At 46.1% G+C, this 25527-nt stretch overlaps 1 protein-coding gene across 2 annotated transcripts in view; it reads left to right on the forward strand.

Moving 5' to 3' along the window:
- Positions 1 to 2932: 2932 nt before the first annotated feature.
- Ubr5 (ubiquitin protein ligase E3 component n-recognin 5) overlaps positions 2933 to 25527 on the forward strand; it is a 110230-nt gene continuing 87635 nt past the window's right edge. For both annotated transcript variants that reach the window (XM_041637444.1, XM_041637445.1), the window contains exon 1: positions 2933 to 3442. In XM_041637444.1, the coding sequence (XP_041493378.1) occupies positions 3381 to 3442 (62 nt within the window). In that variant the 5' untranslated portion in view covers positions 2933 to 3380. The remainder of the gene's footprint in view (positions 3443 to 25527) is intronic.

Genomic DNA, 25527 nt, shown 5'->3' on the forward strand with positions numbered 1-25527 from the left:
TCCTGCAGGCCTCCAACCCTTTCAGCTCTGTTGACTGCAGCACACGTCTGTCTACTGGGCTGCTTCCACTCCCTTGGCAGCTCTCCTTGATAGGTATCCCACGACATCTTGGGGTCTCCAAGGCAATCCAGGCTCCACCTTCACAGCTTCATGCAGTCTGAGTAAGAATGGTCCTCACAGGCTCATGTATTTGAAAGTTTAGTCACCAGGGAGTGGAACTCTTTGAAATGGCCTCCAGGACTCCATGTAGGGACGCCCCAGATACACACCTGGCCACAGAGGGAGACTCCACAACCCCTTTCTTGAATTCTTGACTCTAAATCCAGAAGCACGTGGCCGAAGCTGCCAAGTTCTGCAGCTGGTTTCCTTCACTGCCTAAAAGGTCCTTTAAGTCCTTTGCACAGGTTGGAAACTGACTTGGGTGGGGGTCTCGCCCTGAGGTCACTGCTCCCTACATCCCTTTAGCGCCAGGTTTACTTTAAACTTTATCTCCTTGAGCACTGGACTTAGCTCCATTACGCTTCCTTTTCTCCTCAAACTGTGCACTTTGTATTTTCTTGATCCTTTTCCCTATAATTATAGACATTCTTATGAGTGGTTACTAATAACCACGCGGCACAGTCCATGTTAGGCTATCTTGAAATCTCCTCTGATGACGTCATTGACACAAAAACTCTTTAATTTAGCCTCATGCGTATTTTTAGGACAAGAGCAAAAAGCAGCCGTATTCTTTCCCCAAATATCATCTAGCACGGTCTCTAGGACTTACTAATGTTCCTCCCCTGCACACCTTCTCGAGCTGAGCGCCCACACTTCAGCTTGCCCTCTGCATGTCTTCCAGCACCAGGACCAAGGTAACGCTTATAAAAGAAAGCGTTTCATTGCGATAGCTTAGTTATAGAGGTTTAGTTCATTATCACCATGACAAGAGTATGCAGCATGCGTACAGACATGGTGCTGGAGAAGAAGCTGAGAGTTCAGTATCCTGATGCACAGGGGGGCAGCAGTAGCAGAGAGACAGGGAGGGAGGGGGAGAGAGAGGGAGAAAGATGGTACTAATATGATCTTTTGAAACTGCAAAGCCCACTCCCACTGACACATTTCCTTTAATAAAGCCTCTCAAAGAGTTCCACTTCCTGGTGACTAAACATCAAATGCATGCACATACGGGGACCATTCTTCCTCAAATCACTATTTCTTCATGTGATATATGATCACAACCCCGTGTCTTTTCTTGTCCCCTTCCCAGATGAGATGTGTCCTCTGGGGTTTGTATAGTTTTGCAGGAGGAGACAGAATTTCAGGTCTTAGGTATAGAAAACCAGGAGTGGATAAATCCATCTAGCAATGAAAAGTTGGAGAAGGGCAGGTTTGGAAGAAACGTGGCAAAGCGGGGTGGGGGTGGGGGAGCGTGTGAGCCCTCTCCAGGAGTAAATCTGGAACCTGGCACACTTGTATTTGCTCAGAGCATCATTGAAAGTTCTGCTTACAGGACTTTTCGGAGTCTCCTGGCTGGAACCAGTTCCCCTTTTAACAGCGCTTTCCCTGCATTTTCATGCCCATCTTTTTGGGCTGGGTTTATACGGCATTTACCCAAGAAGTTTGGGATCCGGGGTCCTCACATATGCCACAAGGACAGTCTACCTCACGGTGTGATCTGCATATTATGAGACATCACGTATGAAGTAGTGCATAGTGAGGACATGACACATTAAAACCTTTCATTGTGTCTGCAAACAGCTGTGTGACTGACACATCTTTCTGCTTGACATACGGTATTCATAAACCCAAATTCTGCTTTGTCTGGCTCTAGAACCAGCAGTGTCCATCGCATTAACTGGAGAAAAAATAAATGTAGAAGTTACGGATTACTGGTCATAGGTGGCTTAGGCAGTGTCAGTGCCCTTCAAACCATTGAGACAGGTTTTACTGTGTAGTTCTAGCTGGTCTACAACTCAGAGGTTTGCCTACCTGTCATCACCGCCCCGGGCTAGACCACGCTGGAGCTGATGATCAATAGTGTTACTCTTGACTTTTAATTCTTCACAGCATGCTCAAAAGAACTTCCTAATGTAAAAAGCACGAAGAGAGGAAAACTGCTCTGCTGTGCCACCATGAAGAACGTTGTTTACCCAACAACTGTTAGACTGGAAAAGAGGCTTCAAGTTTTCAGTTTTTCCCTCAAAAAGGGCAGTCGCTATTTTCAAAGGAATACAGAAAACTTTAATAAGAGGGCGGCTGTTCTGATTCCATGGGAAAACAACAACAAACCAATGGAGAGATTCCAGAGGTTGAAGTTCCGATACCTCCAGATCCTAAGAACGCTCTTCCTACAACAGGTGCGTATCATCTTTCATTAAAGTACACTAACGAAAAAAAAGAAATCACGAATAACAGGAAATTGGTGGAAATTTCCACACTCTGTGCAGCTGCCCGATGGTAGTGGTGATGGTGAAACAGGGTTTAGTCTACAGCGACAGAAAGACAAAGTCACCTCCAGGACCCCGCTCTCCAGTCTTGAAACGGCCCTTACGTAACAGCCCGCCGCAAGAGGCCGCGCATCTCTGCTTCCCGAGTCTTCCTGTCTCGTCCAGAGGACGGGAAGCACCGGCAGACCATCCGGGTCCGCGAGACCCGTGACGGATCCGAGGCCGAAAAGCCGCCCCGAAGCTCGTGCCCTCCCGCCCCGGCGTCCGGAACGAGCACGTGCTCCCCGAACGCGCCGCCCCGCCCCGCCCCCCGAGGCGGGGGAGGGGGGGAGGACCGGGCTCGCGGCCCAGCGCGCCAATAGGCGAGCGCCTTACAGCGCCGTGGCCCGGCGACGTTAAGCCGTCCAATCGCCGCGGCCCGGCCGCCCGTTTCCCGGAGCCCCGCCCCGCGCGCCGGGCCCCGCCTCCGATGTCCCGCCCTCCGCCCCACCCCCCGCCGGTCGGCGCCCAAGCCTGCGAGACGGAGAAACTGGGGCAGAAGTGAAGATGGCGGCGGCGGCGCTGGCGGCGGCGGTTCGTCGCCAGTGACGCGCGCTGCGGGCTGCTCACCCTCCCCGCTCGCCGCGTCCGCCCCGGCACTCCCGGTCCACCCGCCGCGCTCCGGGTCTCCTTCGCCCGTGTCCGCCGTGGCCGGCCGAGCGGGCGGCGCGTTGATCCGCCCTCCTGCCCGCCGCGGCCGCCGCCGCCAAGCCGGATCGCCGAGCCGGGGACACACGCTCGGCGGGGAGGCGGCGGGCCCTGCGTGCTCGCAGCCCTCCGTTTGGGGACCCGGAGGAGGAGGAGGAGGAAGAGGAGGCGGTGGCGGCGGCCGTGGGCTCCCCGGACGGGAAGGGGCTCGGGGGGCCGGGCGAGAGCGGCTCGTCCCCGGGAGCGGTGCGCGCAGGCGGCACCATGACGTCCATCCATTTCGTGGTCCACCCGCTGCCGGGCACCGAGGACCAGCTCAATGACAGGTACTGGGGCGGCGGCGGGGGAGGGGCGCCTCCCTCCCTTCCTCCCCTCCCCTCCCCCCACGGCCGCGCCGGCGCCCCTACCGCCCCCTGTAGGCCCCGGGAGCGGTGCGAGCCAAACTTGGGAGCCCCGGGCCGCGGGGGCGGGGGACGGCTGCGGTGTGGACGCGGCTGCGGTGTAGACGGCCTAGTGCGCACGCAGTTCCCCCCACCCCCCAACCCCGTTTTCCCCGCCTCTCCCGCGAGGAGCCTCGTTGAACCCGGCGGACGCCCGGGCCCAGGCCCGAGGAGGAATCCATATTAGTCAAAGTTGAATTGAGACAGACAATGCGGATGGGGGATGGTGGAGGTGGAGAAAGAGAGGGAAGGAGAAGGAGCGGCGGGTTTGGGGGGCTCCCGCGAGCCTCGTCCAGGGGGCTGGGCATCCCCCCCCCACGGGGAGGCGGGGAGGGGCGATTCCCGGCAGACCGTGGGTTGGGAGGGGTAGGAGGGAGAGAGCGCCATGATTATTATTATTATTAGATTGGAGCCCCTGCAGTGAGGTTGCCTGCCCCGGGAGGGGCGGTGAAGTCAGGCTGGGGGTAGGGAAAGTGGATTGAATTCCCTTTGCCCTCCTTCCTTGGAAATGGTACTGCCAAACTCTGGCACCCGGGCCCCTGTGGTGAGAGCCTTTTTTTGTTTCCTTTTTTTTTTTTAAATTCTAATGATAGTGTTTTCTCGAGTTGTAATTTGACAGCTGAAAACTGCGTACAGCGTCAAAGGAAAACTCTCGGTGTTGCAGTTTGCATTAACGCGCTGTGAATTGGTTGGGTTCGCTTCCAGCAGAGGAGGAATTTTGATTTAAAAATTAAAGAAATCTCATAAGGCTGTTTTGATTTGGATTTTCTCCCTTGGCTCCGTCACTATGCCTTGCCAGTTTAGGCTTGAGTTGCTTGGCCGCATGCTCTCTGGGACCTAAGATAAAACAAGAAAAGTTGCTGCACTGTTGCAAGACAGACTCGGAGGTTGAGGGAGGCCTCCATTAAAGCGTGTCTTGGGACCTGGAACTTAGATCTCATGATGGACCAAGTATTTACAGGTCAGAAAGTGGGGGCGTTTTAAGCTCCCTTCTCCCCAATGTAGTTCTGCTGGCCAGTGTTTATTTTGCATGTGGAAGGCCATCGTTTCCCAAGTTTAGAAGCGAGGTGTAATTTTTGCTAAGTGACCGGATGACTTAAGTTGCTTGACGCCCAGTTTGTCATGTGCTTCCCGGAGAGAGGAAGAGGCCTAAAGTGTTGCTAGTCTGTAATGTGTCAGTATGTCCTTCCCTCGGCCTGAGCCGGCTGCCTTCCATCCTGGGCCGGCAGTCTAGTTTCTGACATTGGGTGCGGATTTGTCTAATCTTTAACCATATTGTTTAAATACGTGTTTGCAGAACTCAAAATGCTTTTTGAAAAGATTAACTGCGTCGAGTTTTCTTATAGTTCTTTAAATATGGAAGCAACCTTTAAGCTATTAAAACATTTTGTTATAGGATCCTTATTCGATTTCGTTAGATGTATTTACAGCTTCAACGTCAGATTTTTTTTTTTTTTCTATTTTGGTACATCTTAGAATCAGGCCAGTAGCCGGGTGGTGGTGGCACACGCACTTGGGAGGCAGAGGCAGGCGGATCTTTGTGAGTTCAAGGCCAGCCTGGTCTAGAAGAGCTAGTTCCAGGACAGGACAGGCACCAAAAACTACAGAGAAACCCTGTCTCGAAAATCAAAAAAAAAAAAAAAAAAAAAAAAAAGAATCAGGCCCGTAGTGAGGACAGCTCTGCTGCCATTAAGAGAAGTGTGTTGGTCATGTTTGAGTCATTTGTCTTGACTTGGAAGTAGCACCAGAGAAGGAAAGCTTGCTTTTGTGGTAGTACTGACTTTAGAGTCTGCACGTCAAAACCCTTGAGTTGTTACAAACCTTGTATTTATTGTTTATTTATTTAGAGGGGTTCTGGCTAGCCTGAAATTCACTGCCTTGTCTGATGGTGACCTTGTGGTGGGTACCGTGCCCGAGCCACCACGCCCAGTTTACGCTGGCCTAGAGCCCGTTGCTTCCTTTTGCTAGTTACTGCCAGCATGCTTCACCTCCTGTGTGCTGGGCGTTTTGATTCACTTTTTACTTCAGCTGTTTGAGAAATTTCCTCACAGTTTTTTTTTATTCTTATTTATTTGTTTGTTTGTTTGTTTGTTTGTTTTTCGAGACAGGGTTTCTCTGTGGTTTTGGAGCCTGTCCTGGAACTAGCTCTTGTAGACCAGGCTGGTCTCGAACTCACAGAGATCCGCCTGCCTCTGCCTCCAGAGTGCTGGGATTAAAGGCGTGCGCCACCACCGCCCGGCAACAGTTTTTTTTTTTAAGTTGCTATTTTTCCACCCCTTTGTTTTTGACTCTTCTAGAGTCCATGTACTGTATTGAGAATATCTAGATATTTGTGACTTTTTGCTGTCTGTTGAGATAGCAGTCTGGGATAGGGTCTCTATGATGCCCAAGCTGGCGTGGATTCAGTCTTCCTGCCTTAGCCTCCTGGGTGCTGAGATTGCAGGTGTGTGCAGCAACACCTGGGATGAGTTTTTAACTTGGTTTTTATTTTATGTGTATAGATGAGTACCTGCGTGTATATCTCGGTACCACATATGTATGTGTATCTGGTGCAGGAGATGAGAACAAGATGTCAGATCCCTGGAACTGGAGATATTATAGGTGGTTGTGAGCTGCTGGGTGTGGGTGATGGCAATGGAGCCCATGTCCTCAGCAAGTGCAGCAGGTGATAGTAACTGGTAAACATCTTTGTAGCCCTCTGGTGTGAGTTTCTATGAAGTCAGGGAAAAGACAAGTGACTGAGTTATAGCACATTGATTAATACTGCTCCGCTGCTTAGCTGTACTGTGCATGGCCTGTTGAAGGCATCCTAAGTGCTTGGTGACAGAAAAGTCCATTTTGTTTGATGTTTGAGTGTTCATTCTGGAGATGGAATTCTGATCCCCATGTGGCATAGTTGGCACTGTATTGACCAAACCACCGACCCAGCTCTCCAGTGAGTTTCTTGTTCTAGTTCTTGTTTACCAATCTCAGTCAACAAGAACTAGACCCAACCATGGTTCTGAAGCCTGCGGGCTTAGGGGAGGGCTGGCAGTGCTCTGCCACCAATCCTTGGAAAATGTCTGAGAAGTGAGTTGTGCTCCTCACAGAGGCAGTAGATTTATGGAGTGACCCCAGCCAAAGGCACAGTGAGCTACAGTGAAACCTGCATGATGCTGTGTGCAACATCTAGACCTTTCCATTGTCCCAGGCACCCCAGCCTTAGTACAGAGGTGCTGAGTTTCCATTCACTGGTAGAAGTTTATTCTTCAGTTTACATTTCTTGTGTAATAAGTAAGAAACGAGTTTACATGAGAAACAAGTTTTTATCTGACTTTTTTTAACATTTTAAAATTTGTGTGTGTGTGAGTGTGCTACACTATGGGTTTGAAGGTCAGAGAAAACTTGCTCCTACGCAGCGTTTGGATCCTGGGTTTCAAGTTCAGGTTGTTAGGCTTGGCAGAGGGGTATTTACTCAGTGAACCATCTTGCTGGTGTGTGTGTGTGTGTGTGTGTGTGTGTGTGTGTGTTTGTGTGTTTGTGTGTACATGTACGAGTGTGAGTGCCACAGCTGTGTGGGGAAGTCCAGAGGTCAGCTTTGAGGAGTGTTTTTTCTACTTATTCTGTGGGTTCCAGAGATCAAACTGAGGCCATTAGGATTGCTCAGCGAAAGCCGTGTCATAGGTCCCCCCCCCCCAAGATTTTATGTAGTCCATACTTATATTTGGCATGTAATTTCTTTGGGGGTGAGTTGATTTCAATTTTAACAGAATTATTGGAAGAATCAGCCAGATTTTGTTGTCCTAGAGTTCTAACAACTTCTGCCCAATATATCTCTCCAGGTCTCCAGGTTATTATTTTTTTTTTTTTGTTTTGTATTGGTCAGAGAGCTGACTTTCTTAATCCTTTCCTTGTGCAAGATAAGGAAAGATCTTTTTTAAGTGCTGTGGACACAACCTGCGTTCTCTTCAGATTATTCCTTAGGGTACAGGTCGGTTGTGATACAAGTCAGTTCTCATTGTTTGGGGGGGTTCCTGTGAATGCTGCCTTTTTGCAGTATAATGTGTTGTGTAATCAGTTGTAATCAGGGTTTCTCCCTCAGGGTGTTGGAAGGCTGTAAGATAGATAGAATAGACAGGAATTTGAAACTGTTAGGCTGAGTGCTGGCCTCAAGGTCAGGGAAGAACAGTTGAGATAGTGAATGAGAAGCACAAGAGTATTAAGTGAGTCTGGAAAATAGGGAGAGATGGTTACTTTAGTTGTTTCTGTGTGTGCTCGGTATTCACATGGCAGTGCAGGAGTTCAGCTCACCCTAGAGTGCCCTCCCCCACAATTTCCCTCCCTTCCCTTCTCCAGGGTGCTGGAGCTTGGGAATGCTAGGTAAGTGTGGTGTCACAGAGCACATCTCCAGGCCCCGGAAATACTGTTGCTATACATGAAAAGCAACATGGGCATGGTGGATCATGCCAGCAATCCTACTGGGACTTGGAGACCGACGCCCTAATTGCAGCAAGTTTGAGGCCAGCCTAGTCTAATTTTGAGTTCCAGGCCATGTCACTGACAGTGAGACCTCGTCTTTAATAAACTAAACCCCAGACTCTTAATCCAAGTTTGCCATTTTCAGCTGACAGCAGTTTTACCTTTCAGGGCATTCTTGGCCATGTCTGCTCCTCACGTGACTCTCAGCTAGGACATTGGTATTGGCCTGTAGTGGCTCTAGGCCAGAGACTTCTAGACTCCAGTAAGAACAGGACTGTTCCCCACAGTCTGGAATTATTAAATTCACAATGTCAACTCTGTGAGGGGAGAAACCTGGGTCAAGATTATCTTTAGTACAGATGAAAAAATCAGGTTCTTAAATTAGTTTTAAAACACGATAATTGAAAGCTAATTAAAATTAAAGCCGAAGTCAGGCCTTTGGTAAATAGGCCCATTTCAAGTGCTGTGCAGGCACACGTAGCTCCGCTAGTCCATTTAGGGCGGTGGAGGGAGAGTGGTCCCTCAGAGCATGCATGTCGAGAGCTAGCGATTGGCTAAATGTAACAAGGCTGAAAATAAACATTTTTAGGACTGTTGGGTTTTATGCCTTTGCACTCTGAGCAGGAGCCAAAAGGTACAGAAGAGTGGTAACAAAGGTGGTGGTGTGTGGGGGTCATAATAATGAAACTGCCTGAAATCTCAGTGGTCCCTGCCCCAAGCCCCACCAGAAACAACACCCGAGTGTTGGGCCAGGCGTAGTAGAGCATTGCACAGTTAGCAGGAAATCTCACTGATTACTGAGATTGTCATCTAAAACGATAGTAGAAACAGTGGGAAGGGGCAGTCATGTGTAATAAATGGATTAAAGGCAGTGGCTTCAGAAAAGATTGAAAAGCGTGTAGACTAGCCCAACAAGAAGTTGAAAAGACAAATGGGCAAATTTTACAAGTCAGGAAGTTAGTCACTAAATCATAGACCTGGCACAAACACTAGTGAAGGGGAGTGCAGCATGGAGCGGTCCTGGAGGTGGGGACCTGGGTTTTTCTTAGCAGTTACCTCATCTGGGGAACAGACTACAGGGAAATGCAGTTGGTCTCACTGTACAGCCTTGTCTGGCTTGCGGCTCATAGAGATCCCCCTGCCTTTGCCTTCTGAGTCTTTGGATTAAACCACTGGGGGTGAGAGGAGGTGTCTCTGAACACCATCTTTGTTTTGAGACAGAGTATCCGTCTGTGTGTCTTTCCCTCTGGCCTTTAATGCTTTATCCTTTTGCTTCTGGGTCAGGTGCTGGGATTACAAGTGCATACCAGCCCACATGGACTCGTCCCCTCCTCCTTTTTTGAGACAGTCTCCTTATTCCAATCTCAAACTCACTAAGTAGTTAGGGATGACCTTGAATACAGTATCTTGCCTCTAGGTTACTCTCAGGTTACAGGCGTAAAAAAGTAAGCTGTACCTAGTTTTCCTCGAGCATCTAGGCAAGCACTGCCCCGGCTGAGCCGCCTCTCCAGCCTCTCACATCTCTCGGGCATTCCCAGCTTCTTGACATTGCAGCATGGCACCTGAGACAGTCATCTATGAAGTTCACCCTTGAAAACCACCATAAGGTTACCAAAAGTAGGAACAAAGAGATGGCTTGGTGGCTAAGAGCATGCACTGCTCTTGTAGAGAGGACTGGAGTTCTCAGCACACATGCAGGAGTCTTACTTGAGCGTCATAGGGATCCTCTCCTGGCCTCTGAGGGCACTGCACTCAAGGGAACACATCCCCATAGGCACATGGGTATGCAGAGTTTTTTTTTTTTAAATATTTATTTATTTATTATGTATACAATATTCTGTCTGTGTGTATGCCTACAGGCCAGAAGAGGGCACCAGACCCCATTACAGATGGTTGTGAGCCACCATGTGGTTGCTGGGAATTGAACTCAGGACCTTTGGAAGAGCAGGCAGTGCTCTTAACCTCTGAGCCATCTCTCCAGCCCCGTATGCAGAGTTTTTAACAATGACAAAATCTTTAAACAGTCCCAATATTTTTAAAAGTTAAGTTTATAATTTTGTGTTAGACATCATTCATAACTAGGCTTAGTCATTGGGGGCCTACAATCAAAAGGTGCACGCGCGTGTGTGTTTTATGATGTGTGCAGTTTTATGTTGCAGCAGGATGTACTTGTTATCCTTTTTGCCTGAGAGAAAACTGCAGTTACCACTTTTTGTTTGTTTGATTTTATTTTGACTTTGCCTTGCCATTTTGATCACATGAAAATAAATTTTTCCTTGGCTTGTTCTGATTATGAATCTTTGATTAATCTTTTTTGTTATTGTTGTTGCCAGGTTTTAAAAATTTCCCCTGAATATTAGAATTTAAAAGCCTTTCGGAGCCAGGCGGTGGTGGCACACACCTTTAATCCCAGCACTAGGGAGGCAGAGACAGGTGGATTTCTGAGTTCAAGTCCAACCTGGTCTACAGAGCTAGTTTCAGGATAGACTCCAAAGCTACAGAGAAACCCTGTCTCAAAAATCCAAAAAAAAAAAAAATATATAAAAAAGTGTTTTGGAAGATTTCAACATCTGCAGAAGTAGAGAAAAGAGTAAACTAAACACCAGGTACACTAGGTACTTATCCCCCAGTCTCAGTAGTTATAACTCTGACCAGCTCATGCCAATCCTAGCCCCACTGGTCCTGTCCTGTCACAAAGATTTTTTTTTTTTAATTAAAATAGTTATTTGGATGTGCTTGAACTTGTGTGTGTGACAAGTGTGTAAATCAGCTGAATCATAAAGGCCCTAGGATTACATTGTGTGCTGTGTGTCTGGCCCTGGTTGGCCTGGAATACACCAAGATTTGCTCACCTCGGCCTCCCTCATGCTGGGATTAAAGGTGTGTGCCAGCACAACTGCTTTTAACCTGACCTTCTCAAGAGAAAACATCTTTGAACTGCACATGGGACACAGTGGGGGTTTCTGTTTTGACCTAGTCTCTACGGGTAGTCCAGACCAACATGGGATTTACCGTGTAACCCTTAAACTGGGATCCTCCTCGGCCTCTCACCTACGCTGTTCCGTACTGGAACCTTCGTATTCTGACAGTTTGGGATTGTAATTTGTCTGTGTCAGTGCTGAGGGTGCTTCTAGGGTGCGGACTACCATTGAGCTCCATCTCCCAGCCTCTCAGCTCATTCAGGAGGGCATCTTCCCCAATTGTCTGTAGTTGTCATGTGACGACACTGTTGGGTAAGAGGCTTGGAATGAAAGGATTTTTTTCTGTGGTAATACATCGAAGAGTAAAACTGTGAAAAGTTAATGACATTTTTCTAAGTTAGTATTTAGATAGAGGTGAGAGTATTAAATAAGGTCTTAGAAATTATTCTTTAATAAGGCATTTTATGGTTTATTCTTGCCAATGTAATAGTAATACAACTCTAGTATGGTAAATTCTCAGACCTTTTGTGGTGTTTGCATTCTTGCTAGGGTAGTAAAGCGACGCCATCTGATGCTGTCTTGCTTATGTGTAATGTATTACATAGCAGAGATACCATGTTCACTTTCAGGTGGTGCAGTTCATGATACTGAAACATCATTTAGTTACTGTTTTTTACTGTTGCTTTGAGACAGTCTCGCTGTGTAGCCTTAGCTGGCCTGGTTGGTACTCTGTAGATCAGGCTGGTCTCAATTTTATAGAGCTCTACCTGCCTGCCTGTGTGTCCTGAGTGTTGGGTTAAAGTCAGCCATCACCCCCAGCCTTGTGTCCTCATCTTTTTGGAGTCCTATTTTACATACAGAGTAACTTACCTGTTTCATGTGTACACCTGGGATGTTGAGACTTCCTTCCTAGTTGAGACATAGAATATTCTATCACTCTGAAGTTTGCCTGGTGCACCTGTCTTCCTTGTCTCCTCACCTTTGACAGATCTTCTGTTGACTCATTTCTTAGCATAAAGATGGAGTCTTGAGGATCATACACCTTGTTTTTCTGATGCTCTGGGTTAACGCGCATAGTAGATTCTTCTTTATAGTAATCTGTAAGAGTAGTATTCCTTGTGGGTACACCACAATTTTAAGTCTGACTCTTGGTGTAAATTTTCTGCTTTTTTTTCTGTTCCTGTGTTTTTAAGAATTTCCTCGCTATAAAAGAAAATTATTTAAAAAAATCTGGAAAACAGAATAGAAAAAGTCACAGCTCTTATTTTGATTCCCTCCCTTCCTCTCTGTAGTTTAGTGTGTCCTGTTTTGTGGTGATGGGGATTAAACCGAGGCCTATGCACACTCTTTGTTTGTTATTTAGTTTTATCCTTGATTTTTTTTCTTGACTTTAGTTTGTTATAGTAGTTTTTATAGAAAAAACACTCCTAAAAATTACATTTTTGATAGCAAGTTTTCTTATTAAAGTTACGTGTTTGGGGCTGGCGAGGTGGCTCAGCTGTTACCAGCACGAGCTATTTTAGCAGAGCTATGGATTCCCAGCACCCACATGGTGGCTCACAGCCATCTTTACCTCCTGTAGTAGTAGAGGATCAAATGCCCTCTTCTGGCCTCTTCAAGCCCTAGGAATGAGCATGGTGCACACACACATGTGCTGGGAAAACATAGCTAAAAAATTTAATTATGTATTTTGTATAAAGATGTTAGATAGAATTCAATTGACTGTAATTATTTTATTCTAGATCATTGCTTACAAAACTGAGTGAATCAGTAAGTGTATTTTTCATCCATTAGTTTGGGCCGTTTTTTAGTATATGTGCTGCCAAAGCCAGCATAAGTTTGGGTCACATCTTTTCAGTACAGGATCAGAGGTATTGAGAGCCCACCCATTTTGAGAAATTGCCTCTGCTCCAGTATAAGCTGCACTCAGATTAGGTTGAGGAGTTGTACCACATCTTCACCTGGATTAATCCACCAATATTAAGGTAGACTTGGTAGCTCATGTCTTCCGTCACAGCACTGGGGCAGCAATATGGTCATGATTCCGGGCTAACCTGGGCCGTAGTGAGACTGTTGGCAATTCTGCCTGTACACCGTCCAGAAAACCCTGGCCAAACAAAGATTGACACCCCAAACCAAACCTGGAACTCCTGGGGTGATCTGCATTGGCCTCTCCAGGACTCATTATCATTAAGAAGGAAGGAAGGTGGGGTTCATCTGTGGTAGTGTTCATGGCAGCCTGCTTGCTGCGATTTGAGAAGTGGAGGTTGGAGTTTCTAAGTCCTAAGGAAAAAGTTAAGTTTGAGATTAGGAAGTTCATTTGATGGGGAATGCTGAGAAAGGAGACAGTACAGTAGGCTAGTTGAATGCCTTTTTTTTAAAATTGCAATACTGTTTGGCCAATAGTTTAAGCGTTATTTCTAGCTAGCTCTTACATCTTAATTACATCTTAAATTAACTAATTTTTTTTTTTTTTTTTTTTTTTTTTTGGTTTTTCGAGACAGGGTTTCTCTGTGGTTTTGGAGCCTGTCCTGGAACTAGCTCTTGTAGACCAGGCTGGTAAATTTTTATTTTTTATACATTTTTTTTATTGATATTTATTGAGCTCTATAGTTTTCTCTGCTCCCCTCCCTGCTTCTCCTCTCCCCTCTTCAACCTTCCCCCAAGGTCCCAATACTCCCAATTTACTCAGGAGATCTTGTCTTTTTCTACTTTCTACTTCCCATGTAGATTAGATGTAGTTGAATGTCTTGAGTGGTGAAAGACTGGGAGAAGGAAGGTCAGGTTGTAGCTGAGTTCCTAGTTGGTGGCTTTGCCTTGAACTCAGATATAAAGGAGATATAAAAGCCTGTGCCACCGCTTTCCCACCATACCTTTTCTTTCTTTTAAAATTTATTTTTATTTTATTTGCATTTGAGTTTTGCTACATGTATGTCCGTGTGAGGATGTTAGATCTTGGAGTTACAGACAGTTGTGAGCTGCCATGTGGGTGTTAGGACTTGAACCCAGGTCCTCTGGAAGAGCAGTTAGTGCTCTTAACCACTGAGCCATCTTCTCCAGGCCTCCCCCACCCCGTACTTTTTCTTAATGTACTTTTGTTTCTAGTGGTGTTTAAAGGTAAATTTTCATCTTTTTTTTTTTTCTTCTTCCCTGAGATAAGGTATCTCTGTGTAGCACTAGCTGTCCTGGAACTCACTCTTTAGACCGGGCTGGCTTTGAACTCACAGAGATCTGCCTCTGCTTCATAAGTGCTGGGATTAAATGAATGTGACACCAGTGTCCTGCTAAATTTGTATCGTTAAGAAACACATTGACTCCCTTCATAAAATGATTGTATTCTTTTGCCAGGTGAGTGCATGGGGATTAGAGAGTCACTGAGAGGGAGGGAGGGGGGTTAGTGCTGTGGACAGGGTGACTTTTCTTGGATTCTATAGGAACACTGTCTTCTATATTCAGCAGCAGGGGATGAGCTCGGATTGCTGCAACAGGCTCTTCAGGTTCCCTGTTAGGAAGCAGTCACTGCCAAGGGATTGCAGACCCAGGGTAGAGGTGATGCCTGTTGACCCTGCTGCCAGCTGCTCCCCTTCCTGTGACTTGTGAGAGCTGACATTTGTCTGCAGGTGGGAATCAGTAGGTGGCTCACTGACACACCGCACTTCCAGAGGAGTTGTGGTTTGGCAAAGCTCTTGAGTGGCAGGGTATTGTCTTTTTTGGGGTGGGTATGTCTCTGTAGCCTCAGCTTCAGGAACTGTGAACTCTCTCTAGCCGCCATGAAGCTGCCGCCCTCCTTTTGCAGATGGTAGTCGTTTCATTTTACTTTGGTTGTGGTTTTATAAATAGGATCTTGTTGTGTAGTCTAGGCTAGCCCTTGAACCCTCCACCCTCCTGCTGGCCGCAGCCTCCCTGTTGCTGGATTACAGGTGTGAGTGATCCTTATGCCGACCTCTCTGATGTCTTGAGAGGGAGCAACATGGGCTCGTGGTGGGGGAGGCTTGGCTTGTATGTGTGAGCTGTGTCCCTAACACCTGACATGGAAAGATGCCTCCTCCTCAAGAATGCCCTGTAAGTAGCATAAGCTAGTCTAGTTGTAGTAAGTCGTTTCCTCTGGCATTTAGGTACAGAGTTGTTGATTTACTGTGGTACTCTTTCTCACAGTACCTGCTGACCATATGGCTAGGTTAGCCAAAGCACGAAGACCACTGGAAGGCTCTTAGCAATCCTTGTCTAACTTGCTTCAGGAGAGGGGTGCACTTTCATGGTAGAATTCTTGCCTGGGTCCCTTGCTTAGCCCTGGAAAGAAGATTAGTTGGTGACAACAAGCAGGAAGTACAGAAATTCCCCGGTCTTCATTGCTCCTAGCGTTCTTCTTCCTGCACTTAGGTTCTCAGCTGCCAGGGTGTTTGACTGTGTTGTCCTTGTCAACCACCCCCCATTGGGTGTCTCTGACTGGCCTCAAACTCAGATCCACCGGCCTCTACCTTTTGAGTGCTGGAATTAAAGATGTGAGCCACCCCCGAGATTTTAATAGGAGAATATTTGTGTGTCTGTCTGTGTACACACTCCCTGGAAAAAACAGGATGCAAGAATCAGTACTTTGTTCGCTTTTTGTTTTTAACCATGAAATTAAAAAGAAATCAGGTTAAATTATATAAATATTAGCCTCCCCCAGAACTAGAAGGCACAGAAAGGGACACTTAAAGCTCTGGCAGCGCTTCAAAGGTCACAGTCACAGTTTGTGTGTGGGGAATCTGGGCTGGGCCTGCTGCAGATGGTGAGGGCTAGCTGCAGGCCTCTGGACAGGAGGACGACCTTTCCTTTGCCTCTTGTGCAAGCATGCACGTCCAGGAGTGGCCACAGACCAGCGTGCTCTGCTCATTGTGTTAAGTGTGGGAGGTTTTTCTGAGCCACCAAGAACTCCTGAAGAAGAGTAAGGGGCCTAGACTAGATCCTTCAAGGAGCGGCTTCGGGGCTGTGCTGGGGGCCAGGGGAGCTGTGCTGGGAGTCATTTTTCTTATTTGAAACAATTACAGATTGGTAAGAAGTTGCAAGAGTTGTAAAAGTGCTGTGTGGTTTGTTTGTTTTTGCATTTTGTCCAGGTACCAGCAGTAGAAAATAACATTTTCTTGAGCTGGTAAGATGGTTCCGCAGGTGCTTGCTGCCAAGCCTGATGACCTGAGTTCTATCCCTGGAAACCACGTGGTGGAGGGAGAGAGCAAACTCTGCAAACTATCTGTCCTCTGACCTCCATGCTTGGGCAACAGCACACGTGCCTGCCCCCCAATAAATAAATGCAATTACATTTTTTCCTCTTTTGTATTTTTGAGAATTGTTAATCCTGTGGAACAGGAAATTTTGTGTTTGATTTATTGTTGAATCGAGATAGGGTCTTGCTGTATAATAACCTAGGTAAGCTTCCAGAGTACTGGCATGATAATCAGAATTTTAATTGTAGCTCAGAACTCTTACTGTGTGAGAGAACACTTTACATATAGACAGTGTTTTTGTTTGTTTGTGAACACTATGAGGCTCATTGCATTTGAAATTGGTTGTTGCTTCTTAGTGCTCAGACTCCATACTGTAAGAGTGGAGATGGGTGCTGGCCAGGGCTGTGGGGATGCTTGAGCTTGTGCTCCCTGTAAGCATTGGCCTGATGGCATTAGCAGGTGCTGCAGACAGAAATGGCTGCCCAGAGAAATGTAAAGCGAGAGCGAGATTCAGCTGACTTGTTATTAGTGTGTTGTGAGCAATACATCAGGGTTGTGGGCATCCATGCGCGTCTTTTAAGGACTGTAGAATTGCCTGTTACACTGTTTCCTAAGGCCCCAAGGAGAGGTGAGATGGTCAGGAATGCATCTCCCCATTCCTCTGCATCTATTTCATTTACCTCTCCCCCTTGAGCTCTGGCTGTCCTCAGACTCATTATGCAGCCCTGACTAGCCCCAGTCTCACATAGATTGCTTGCCTCCACCGAAAGGTGTGCGCCTCTACACCTGGCCGACTTATTTATTTATTTAGACACCGTCCTCACTCTCAGGCCTCAAACTCGAGATCTTCCTTAAAGGCAGAGGCCTGTGAATCTCTCCATTCAAGGCCAACTCAGCCTGACAACCCTGAGTACACAAAGAAACCTTTGTCTTGAAAGAAAAAAAACCTGAAAGAGAGAGCTCCTCCTGCCTCCATCTGGAGTGCTGGAGAGTTGAAGTGAAGGGACAGTGACCAGGTGTTGGCCCTGGCCTCCGGCTTCTTCCCTTTGGGTGCGCGCACACAGCAGTAGAGCTGCAGATGCTGTTGTTCACTAGTGTTTTCCCATACCTCGTGTGTGAGGGTGCATATATTGTAGTCTTTTCTTTAAAGGAGGAGCTTGTCATTTAACTTAGCAGGATTGTGGGGCTCTGCTGCATGTCAGCACTAACCTGGATGTCGTGGGAATGACAGCCATCAACAGGCTAAGTTGGCTGTAGGGTGTGTGCAGGATTCTTCGGCAGATTGCTAGCCTCGTCTGGGAAGGCAGGAAGGTTCCCTGAGTTCTTGAGAATGAGATTGGGACAGTGAATAGGTGGTAGCCAAGGGGTTGATGGAGGAGCTGTGGGCTGCAGGGCAGGGCGGTGAAAACCTGAGAACTTTCTAGGCACCGTGAGAAAAAATAAAAAAGGGTATTAGCTGGACTAGGTGGCTCAGGCCTTTAATCCCAGCACTCTGAGGTAGAGGCAAGTGATCTCTGTGAGTTCAAGTTCAACTTGGTCTACAAAAAGAGTTCCAGGACTTCCAGGGCTATGTAGAGAGATAGTCTTAAACCAAAACCAAACCCACAAAGAATAGGATTGAGGGCCATTAATTGTGGGGATGGAACTTTGGGCCTATTCTGCAAGTTCTGAGACCCATAGCAGATCCTGATTTTCAGAAAAAAAAAAAAGGACTCAGACTTTAGATTAAAAACTGTATTATTTCTGTGTGGTGGTAGAGGGTATATGCGTGTGTATATGCACCATAGACTGCATGTGGCGGTTCCAGGCACTGTGGAGTCAGTGCTTGCCTCCTCCCACTTTGACATAGGTTGGGCTCTTTAAGTTCTTCTGATTGAATTCTGAAAAGAATGCAGCAAGTGTTGGGTTTTTTCCTTTTTAACCTGCTGAGCTATCTTGTTTTTTGGTTTTTTTTCGAGACAGGGTTTTCCTGTAACTTTGGAGCCTGTCCTGGAACTAGTTCTTGTAGACCAGACTGGCCTCAAACTCACAGAGGTCTGCCTGCCTCTGCCTCCTGAGTGCTGGGATTAAAGGTGTGCGCTGCCACTGTCCAGCCTGCCAAGGCATCTTACTGTCGTTGTCTCCTCCTCTTTTTAAAAAGACAAACCTTTTTGTCCTTCTTTATGTGGAATGGAGAAGGAAGGCGTTTCCAACCCATGCCCCTTCTCTTTGTGGATCTGTCATTTCGGTGATAATGATTTCTGGTTTTGATGGTTTCTAGTCAGGTGTAGTAACACACACACCTGTAGCTTGTAATCTCAGCCCTAAGGAGGCTGAGACACTGATGCAAGTTTAATGCCAGCTTGGACTGGGGTCAGACCTTCTATTTTGTAAATGAATGAATGTTTCCAGCGTTCAGCTATGGGCATTTCCAAAATAACATGCAGACAAATTCGGAACTAGCCAATAGATTGTGATACTCATCTTGTAGGCTGTTAAATGTCTGCCGTGTTTTCAGTGTGTGCATCTATACTTCTTAGCACTTTACTGAGTTGTTTGAGACTTACAGTCACGATACTTCATCTCCTATATGTGGATCTTTTTTCTTTACAACCATTTTGCCATTTTTATACCTTAGAATTGAAAATTGATAGTCATCCAGTAAATGGTGTATACTCACATTTCCCTACTTACCTTATAATGTCTATATAAAAACAGTTTTCAAAACAGTTTTCATTTGAATTTTTATCATGGAGACCTATTTATTTATTTATTTAGGAGGCGGAGTTTCTCCGTGTAGCTTTGTAGCCTGTCCTGGAACTCACTCTGTTCTCAGATCCCTCTGCCTCTGCTTCCTGAGTGCTGGGAGTAAAGACTTGGGTCACCATCATCTGGCTTCATGAAGACATTTTTACAAAAATATTTGGATATTTTTCTCTTTAGTTATTCTGTATTCAGGCCATTTACTTTTTTAGTCTTTTGAGACAGGGTTTGTGAAACCAGCTAGCCTCAAACTCACAGATTCACCTGCACCTCCCACCCCATGCTGGGACTAACGGGCTGACCATCCTATTCTTTTTTTTTTTTAATATTTATTTATTATATATACAATATTCTGTCTGTGTGTATGCCTACAGGCCAGAAGAGGGCACCAGACCTCATTATAGATGGTTGTGAGCCACCATATGGTTGCTGGGAATTGAACTCAGGACCTTTGGAAGAGCAGCCAGTGCTCTTAACCTCTGAGCCATCTCTCCAGCCCTGACCATCCTATTCTGATGCTCCACATTTTCAGTTCTCATGAACTTGAACTTGTGTTTTAAGAGTCTGAGTCTAAGGACTAGAGATAGCTCAGGTGGTAAATTGCTTGCTGGATGTGCTAAATTCTGTCCCCGGCACTCAAGTATAAAGCTGAGTGTGTGTCCTGAAAACCGAAAACCAAAATAACTGAGCATGGGGACCATGGTTGTAAAATCCCAGGACCCACGAGGTCAGTGAGGCCAAGGGGCGGGGTGGGAGGGGAGGAAATGACACCCTAGGTGTCCTCTGGTCTCCAAACACTGTTCATGAAGGTTGGTACTTTCTCATGGGGAAAATACACACACATGCATATGCTCACTCATGCACACAGAATCTTAGAAACATCCCCTTTAAAAATAATAAAGACGAGGCAGGTCTCATGCTTATCTTGAGAATCCTGACGTCCTGCCCCAGCCTTCCCACTTGGCATTACAGGGTGCCAGCGCACTGGCCTCGTTAACTTTGAACTGAGCTATATATTATAATAGTTTCTGTTTCCGTGGTGTGTTAGGATGCATTCCCAATATTTTCCTAGACCTGGTGGTGAAATACTGAACTTTGTGTGATTGACAGTTTTACTTTGTAAATATTTGCATTGGACTGTGTTACAGCAAGATGACCTCTTACACTGACCTCTGAGTCTAGTTGGTACTTGTTGGACTGGAAGGTGTTTAGAGATGGTTTTCCAAGAGATACTCAGTGATCAAGGTTTTGGTCTTGTCAGCTTTGATGTCTTTGCAGCATCCCATTAGGGTGAGGAAATGAGACGGTTTGAGGAGTGTGTCGCCACGTGTGCCTGCAGTTTGCTCGTCAGTGCTGTGCGTAGTTACCAGGGTGTGGCAGGGAGGCTTTCTGGTTGCCTTTGGTGCTCTTTAAGGAATGGTTTTATTTTGAGCAAAGATTTACTCTTCAGTTGAATTTGTGGATGAAGGAATTTGAAAAGTTTTTTTTTCTTTTTGGAGTAAATGTATAAGGAGGTTCACAAGTGTAGAAGGGAAAGGTTTCTTCTGGTTTGTCCTGGCAGTGCAGGGATGGTGCTGAGGGCCTCCTGTGCCTCTGGCAAGTGCTGTGTGCTGGATACTGAACTCCACCCTCTCAGTCCCTGGTTTTGTTTTTAATATAGCTCAATTACAGGAAGGTGTCCAAAGCATAGCTGCAGCTTCATTCATAGGCAGTGGGAATGAGCCAGAGGAAATTCCCAATTTCTTTGATCATCGTACTTGGTTTCTGTTGACTGGGTTTCATTACTCACCCCACACTTAGGTAGAAACAACACAGATCGTTTGTTAGCGCTGTCTACGCGGGGTTTGCAGAGCTCAGCTGCTTGCCTCACTGTCTTGTCTCCTCCCTTTGCAGCTGCCCTTAAGGCCTGAGGAAGTTGTTTTTTTTTTTTTTTTTTTTTTTGGTTTTTCCGAGACAGGGTTTCTCTGTAGCTTTCTCTGTGCCTGTCCCGGAACTAGCTCTTGTAGACCAGGCTGGCCTTGAACTCACAGAGATCCGCCCGCCTCTGCCTCCAGAGTGCTGGGATTGAAGGCGTGCGCCACCACCGCCTGGCTCAGAGGAAGTTTGCGTAGTTTGGGTGGCTTTTGTGTCTGACTTAACCTTAGGGCCCAGCCACAGTCACTTAGGTGTCGTTCTCCTTTGGAGAATGTAGTCCTGAGTCTAGCACATCTTCCTGGAGAGAATAATTTAAATGCTGGGTGACAACTACATCTAACTAAGAACTTAGTATTGTTGCTGTTTTGAGACAGGGTTTCTCTGTAGCCTTGGCTCTCCTGGAACTAGCTCTGTAAACCAGGCCGGCCTCGAACTCAGAGATCTGCCTGCCTCTGCCTCCTGAGCTGCTGGGAAGAATTTATTTCTTAAACCACCGTTTAGAAAGATGGTAGATAATACTAGTAAAATTAATTATTCAGAAAGATTTGGATACCATGGAAGGGTTGATACCATGCATTTGAATATTGAAGCACTGACAGTTTGATATTTATTGCATTGTACATAGCATACCTTGTGAAATATCATTTACAGTAAGCCTAATTTGAGATGGAAGTATTGGACTTGACAGTGGGCCAACATAGAGGCTCTCCATGGCATGGAGGTCAAAATGCAGGCGTCTTTCTTTGACATCACTGGTGTTGGAGTCAGGTGTCTCACTGAGGAAGTGTGGACCACTGCTCTGTTCCCTGATTTCAGACGGATTGTGGGCCAGTGGTTAGTATTTATTTTGTGGGATTTCTGTGCAAACAGTATTTTTCTTTTTCAGATGAGAGGTACTTAATCTGTTTGATTGATCAGCTGTAGGACTGAATGCTTTTCTATTCAGAGACATCTGATCTGAGATGATGGCTTCACTGTGACTGTGTTCAGTTATTTGTTTTTTTTTTTTTTTGTGCTATCTGTGTATCAGGCATTCTCCTAGGTATTGAGTATGAGATGGTGTTCAAAAGAAACTTGCATTCAGTAGGTTCCTAATGGAGAGCTCCAGGCATGTCTTTGGGTAGGTGTCCTAGTCAGGGTTTCTACTCCTGTGATGAAAAAAGCAGTTGTGGAGGAGAGGGCTTGTTCCCTCTCTTCTCTGTGTATAACAGTTCATCATCAACAGCAGTCAGGGCGGGGACCTGGAGCAGAAGCTGATGCAGAGGCCATGGATGGGTGCTGCTTACTGACTTGCTCCTATGGCTTGCTCAGCCCGCTTTCTTACAGAACCCAGAACCACCTGTCCAGGGTCTGCACCACCCACAATGGGCTGAGTCCTTCCACATGAATCACTAAGAAAATGCCTCACAGCCTGATCTTATGGAGCTGTCGTCTCAGTTAAGGGTCTCTTCTGATGACTACCTTGTGTCAAGTTGACATAAAACTGTCCAGTACAATAGGTTGTTACTTTGTAACAAATGTAGCTCTCCAGTATGGGAAAGAAGGAGGGCACCTGCTGGCCTTAGAGTTGATTAGAAGCAGGGCTGGGGAATCCAGTGCTTAGAGAACTTGCCCATCATGTATGAGGTTCTGTGATGTTTCCCCCTCTCCATAAAAAGATGGACAACACCCGTAGCTTTGCCTAAAAGAGTGTTCTGATATTTTGGTCAGTTTTTAAGTGATATTGATCATATTCTGTTGTTTTTTTTAATGCTTTTTGAGGTTTTAATTTAATAGAAGATGAATTGAACTTGCATTAAGTTTTGTGTAGCTGTGGCACACACACAGCACCCTTTGCTGTTTTGTATTTGATGTGTTTGAAGTCAGAAGAAGCCCTGTCTTCCAGACCTTGTTGGCATTGTAAGATGAGGACACAGGCAGGTTCTCACGCTTCCCTGAGTTCAGAATGGGCAATGATAGGAGTGTCCAATGAAGTAAACTCAGCTTTTAGACTTCTTGGAAGCCACAATAAACGGTGGCTAAGAAATTACAGTGAGTGTTATATTGTGTGTATGTGTGTGTGTGTATATATATTCTTAGTTACTGTTTGAGACAGTTTTTTTCTTTTTTTCCCTCTTAAACCTAGAGGGCGGTGGGAGTCTAGTCCAGAGAGGTTCCTCTTAGGTGACTGTTGTGCACTGACAGACCCTGAAGGGGGAAGACAGTCTTGCTTCATAGCGGTCTTTTCAAGTATGGATAAATACAGCTGAGCAGAGCTGTTTAGAGGAGTCTGATGTCTGATGCTGTATAGGTAGGTGAGGTCTCCCCCCCCCCCCCCCCCCAACCGGTTCTGTGTAGCCCAGGCTGGCCTTGAACTTGTGGTCCTCCTGCTTCTGCTTCCTGAGTAGTTGTGGGATTGCAGGGATGTTTGCTACTTTAGAACAAAATTCATTATAGCAGAGTTTCCTTAGACATTTGAAGCAGTGGAGAATTGGGACGGATTAGCTTCTGTTGCTATTTCTACTTCACTACTGCTGAGAGAAAGGGAAATGCTAAGTGGGGACTGGCTGGGGTGAGGAGGGGTGCTGGGCACAACCACTATACTATTGAATGAAGAGAGCAAAGATTAATCCAGTGCTTAGCCAGTATATCCCATTGAAAAATAAGCATTGAGAAGGGCATGGTCGCACACAATTAATCCTAGCTCTGGGAGTCTGTGAGCTCTATGCCAGCCTAGTCCACTCCGCAAGTTCTGCATAATCCAGAACTACAGTGAGACCTTGTCTAAAGAAAAAGGACTTGAAGACATTGGAAACATGTGGCACACCAGAGGCAGCTGAAGACTAACTGCTTCCAGTTTCTAAGCACAAAGCAGGGTAGCAGGACTATAATAACCCAGTAGTCCCCAGTCCACACACATATGCCCTGCAATTTAGGCTGGAGAAAGCCATAACCGAACAAAGCACACTGGCATCAGAAGCAAACAGTGGTCCTATTTAATAATCTGATCGTAAGAGCTGTCACTGTACTAGGTCCCTGCATCCAGCTCCAGGCGGGGAGAAGATGCATGCTGGTAACCCTCTCCCACAGACCAGACTCACGGGTACTGGGAGTGGCTTTTCCAGAGGACCCCAGTTCAATTCCCAGCACCCACTTGGCAGCTCACAAGCATCCATAATTTCAGGTCCATGGGATCTGGTGCCTTTTTCTGGCCTCTGTGGCACCAGATACACAAGTAGTGCACAGACATATACAGGCAGAATACCCATATACATGAAATAAAAATTTAAAAAATTATTTGAAAGTGTATTTGTGTAGACACATGTAGATAACTATTAGCTTTTGGTATGTGAGGAAGGACTAAGACATTCCTCTGAGTGTTTCAGATCAAAACTGTGATTTAGCTTAAAGGCCAGGCTTTTAAGATTGGGATATTGTGGTTAGCACCTGTCTGTTGTCTACTTTATAGAGTCTTGCCAAGCTAATAACGAGTAGACGAGTAAGAGAAGTAAGGCCGAGGTAGCGAGTCCTTTAGATTTGTTTCAAGTAGACTGCAAGGTCAGCAGGCCGAAGTGAGTGCCTGTCTGTGTGTGTGCCTGACCTTTCCTTCCTCCCTGTCCTCTCCCTAATTCACAGCCATAAGCGAATTCCCATCTTCTCCATTCTGGGTGCTGTATTTGTGTGATGTCTGCCTGGAAGCCCTCCTTTCTCTGAAAGCATTTAGGACTTCTCATGGCTTCATGGACCCACTGCTCCTGGAATTGTGGGCCTTGTGTGTCTATTGAGCTATATAATTTAGGTTTAAAAGTGTTTTAATTTTCCGTATGAATGTTTTACCTCTATGTTTTTCTGTGTACTGCTTGTGTGCCTGGTACCTATGGGAGGCCAGAAGTGTGCTGGGATCCCCCGGGGACTGAAGGTAGAGGTGTGAGCACCATGCGGTCCTCTGGAAGAGCAGCCAGTGCTCTTAACTGCTCAGCCACCTCTATTTCTACAGCTCCAATTCAGATTTTTTTTTTATATTTAGAGGCTACTTTAATAAGTCCAATACAATTTACATAAAAATACCCTGTGAGAATTTCATGCATGCCACAATTCGGGCTTTTAAGACAATTCCGTGAGAATTCCTAATGTTCAGTAGCATTTTAAGAAAAGATTTTGTTTTTATTAGTGTTTTAATTTGTTTATGTGTGTTTCTGAATGTATGCCCCATGTGTGTGGGTGCCTGGGAGGCCAGAAGAGGGTGAAATAATCTTGAGCTAGCCACAGTAGATGCTGAGAACTGAACTTAGGTCCTGTGGAAGACCATCAAGTGTTTTTAGACCACTGAGCCATTTGCCCTGCTCCAGTAACGTTTAAAATAGAGGTATTTGAAGTTGCATAGGATTTTTGAGATAGACTCTATGTAACTCAGGTTGGCCTTGAACTTGATCTTTCTCCCTCAGCCTTTCCAGTGCATCTGGTAATAAGGTACACATTTTGAATGCAAATACTGTCTTTAATTTTTCTACTGCTTTGTAGATAAGGCCACGATCACTGTTGGGAACTTGGTGAGTCTGAATTATTGTTTTTCTTTCAAAGCTGGGTTACAGCACCTACTGTCCTGTTTCAAATGTCTTGAATTTTCTTACTCCTTTGCTTTCTCTTACAGCTTTACAATTCATGTTACTATTTTAGTTTTTTGGAGGTAGTGGTGATAAACACATAGAACTAGCATAGTCTTGAAGATAGAATTTATTCTTTTCACCCAAAA

This window comes from Microtus oregoni, unplaced genomic scaffold (genome assembly GCF_018167655.1).
Source record: "Microtus oregoni isolate MIOR12 unplaced genomic scaffold, Mior012 000053F_ref0000044, whole genome shotgun sequence".
Classification (NCBI taxonomy): domain Eukaryota; kingdom Metazoa; phylum Chordata; class Mammalia; order Rodentia; family Cricetidae; genus Microtus; species Microtus oregoni.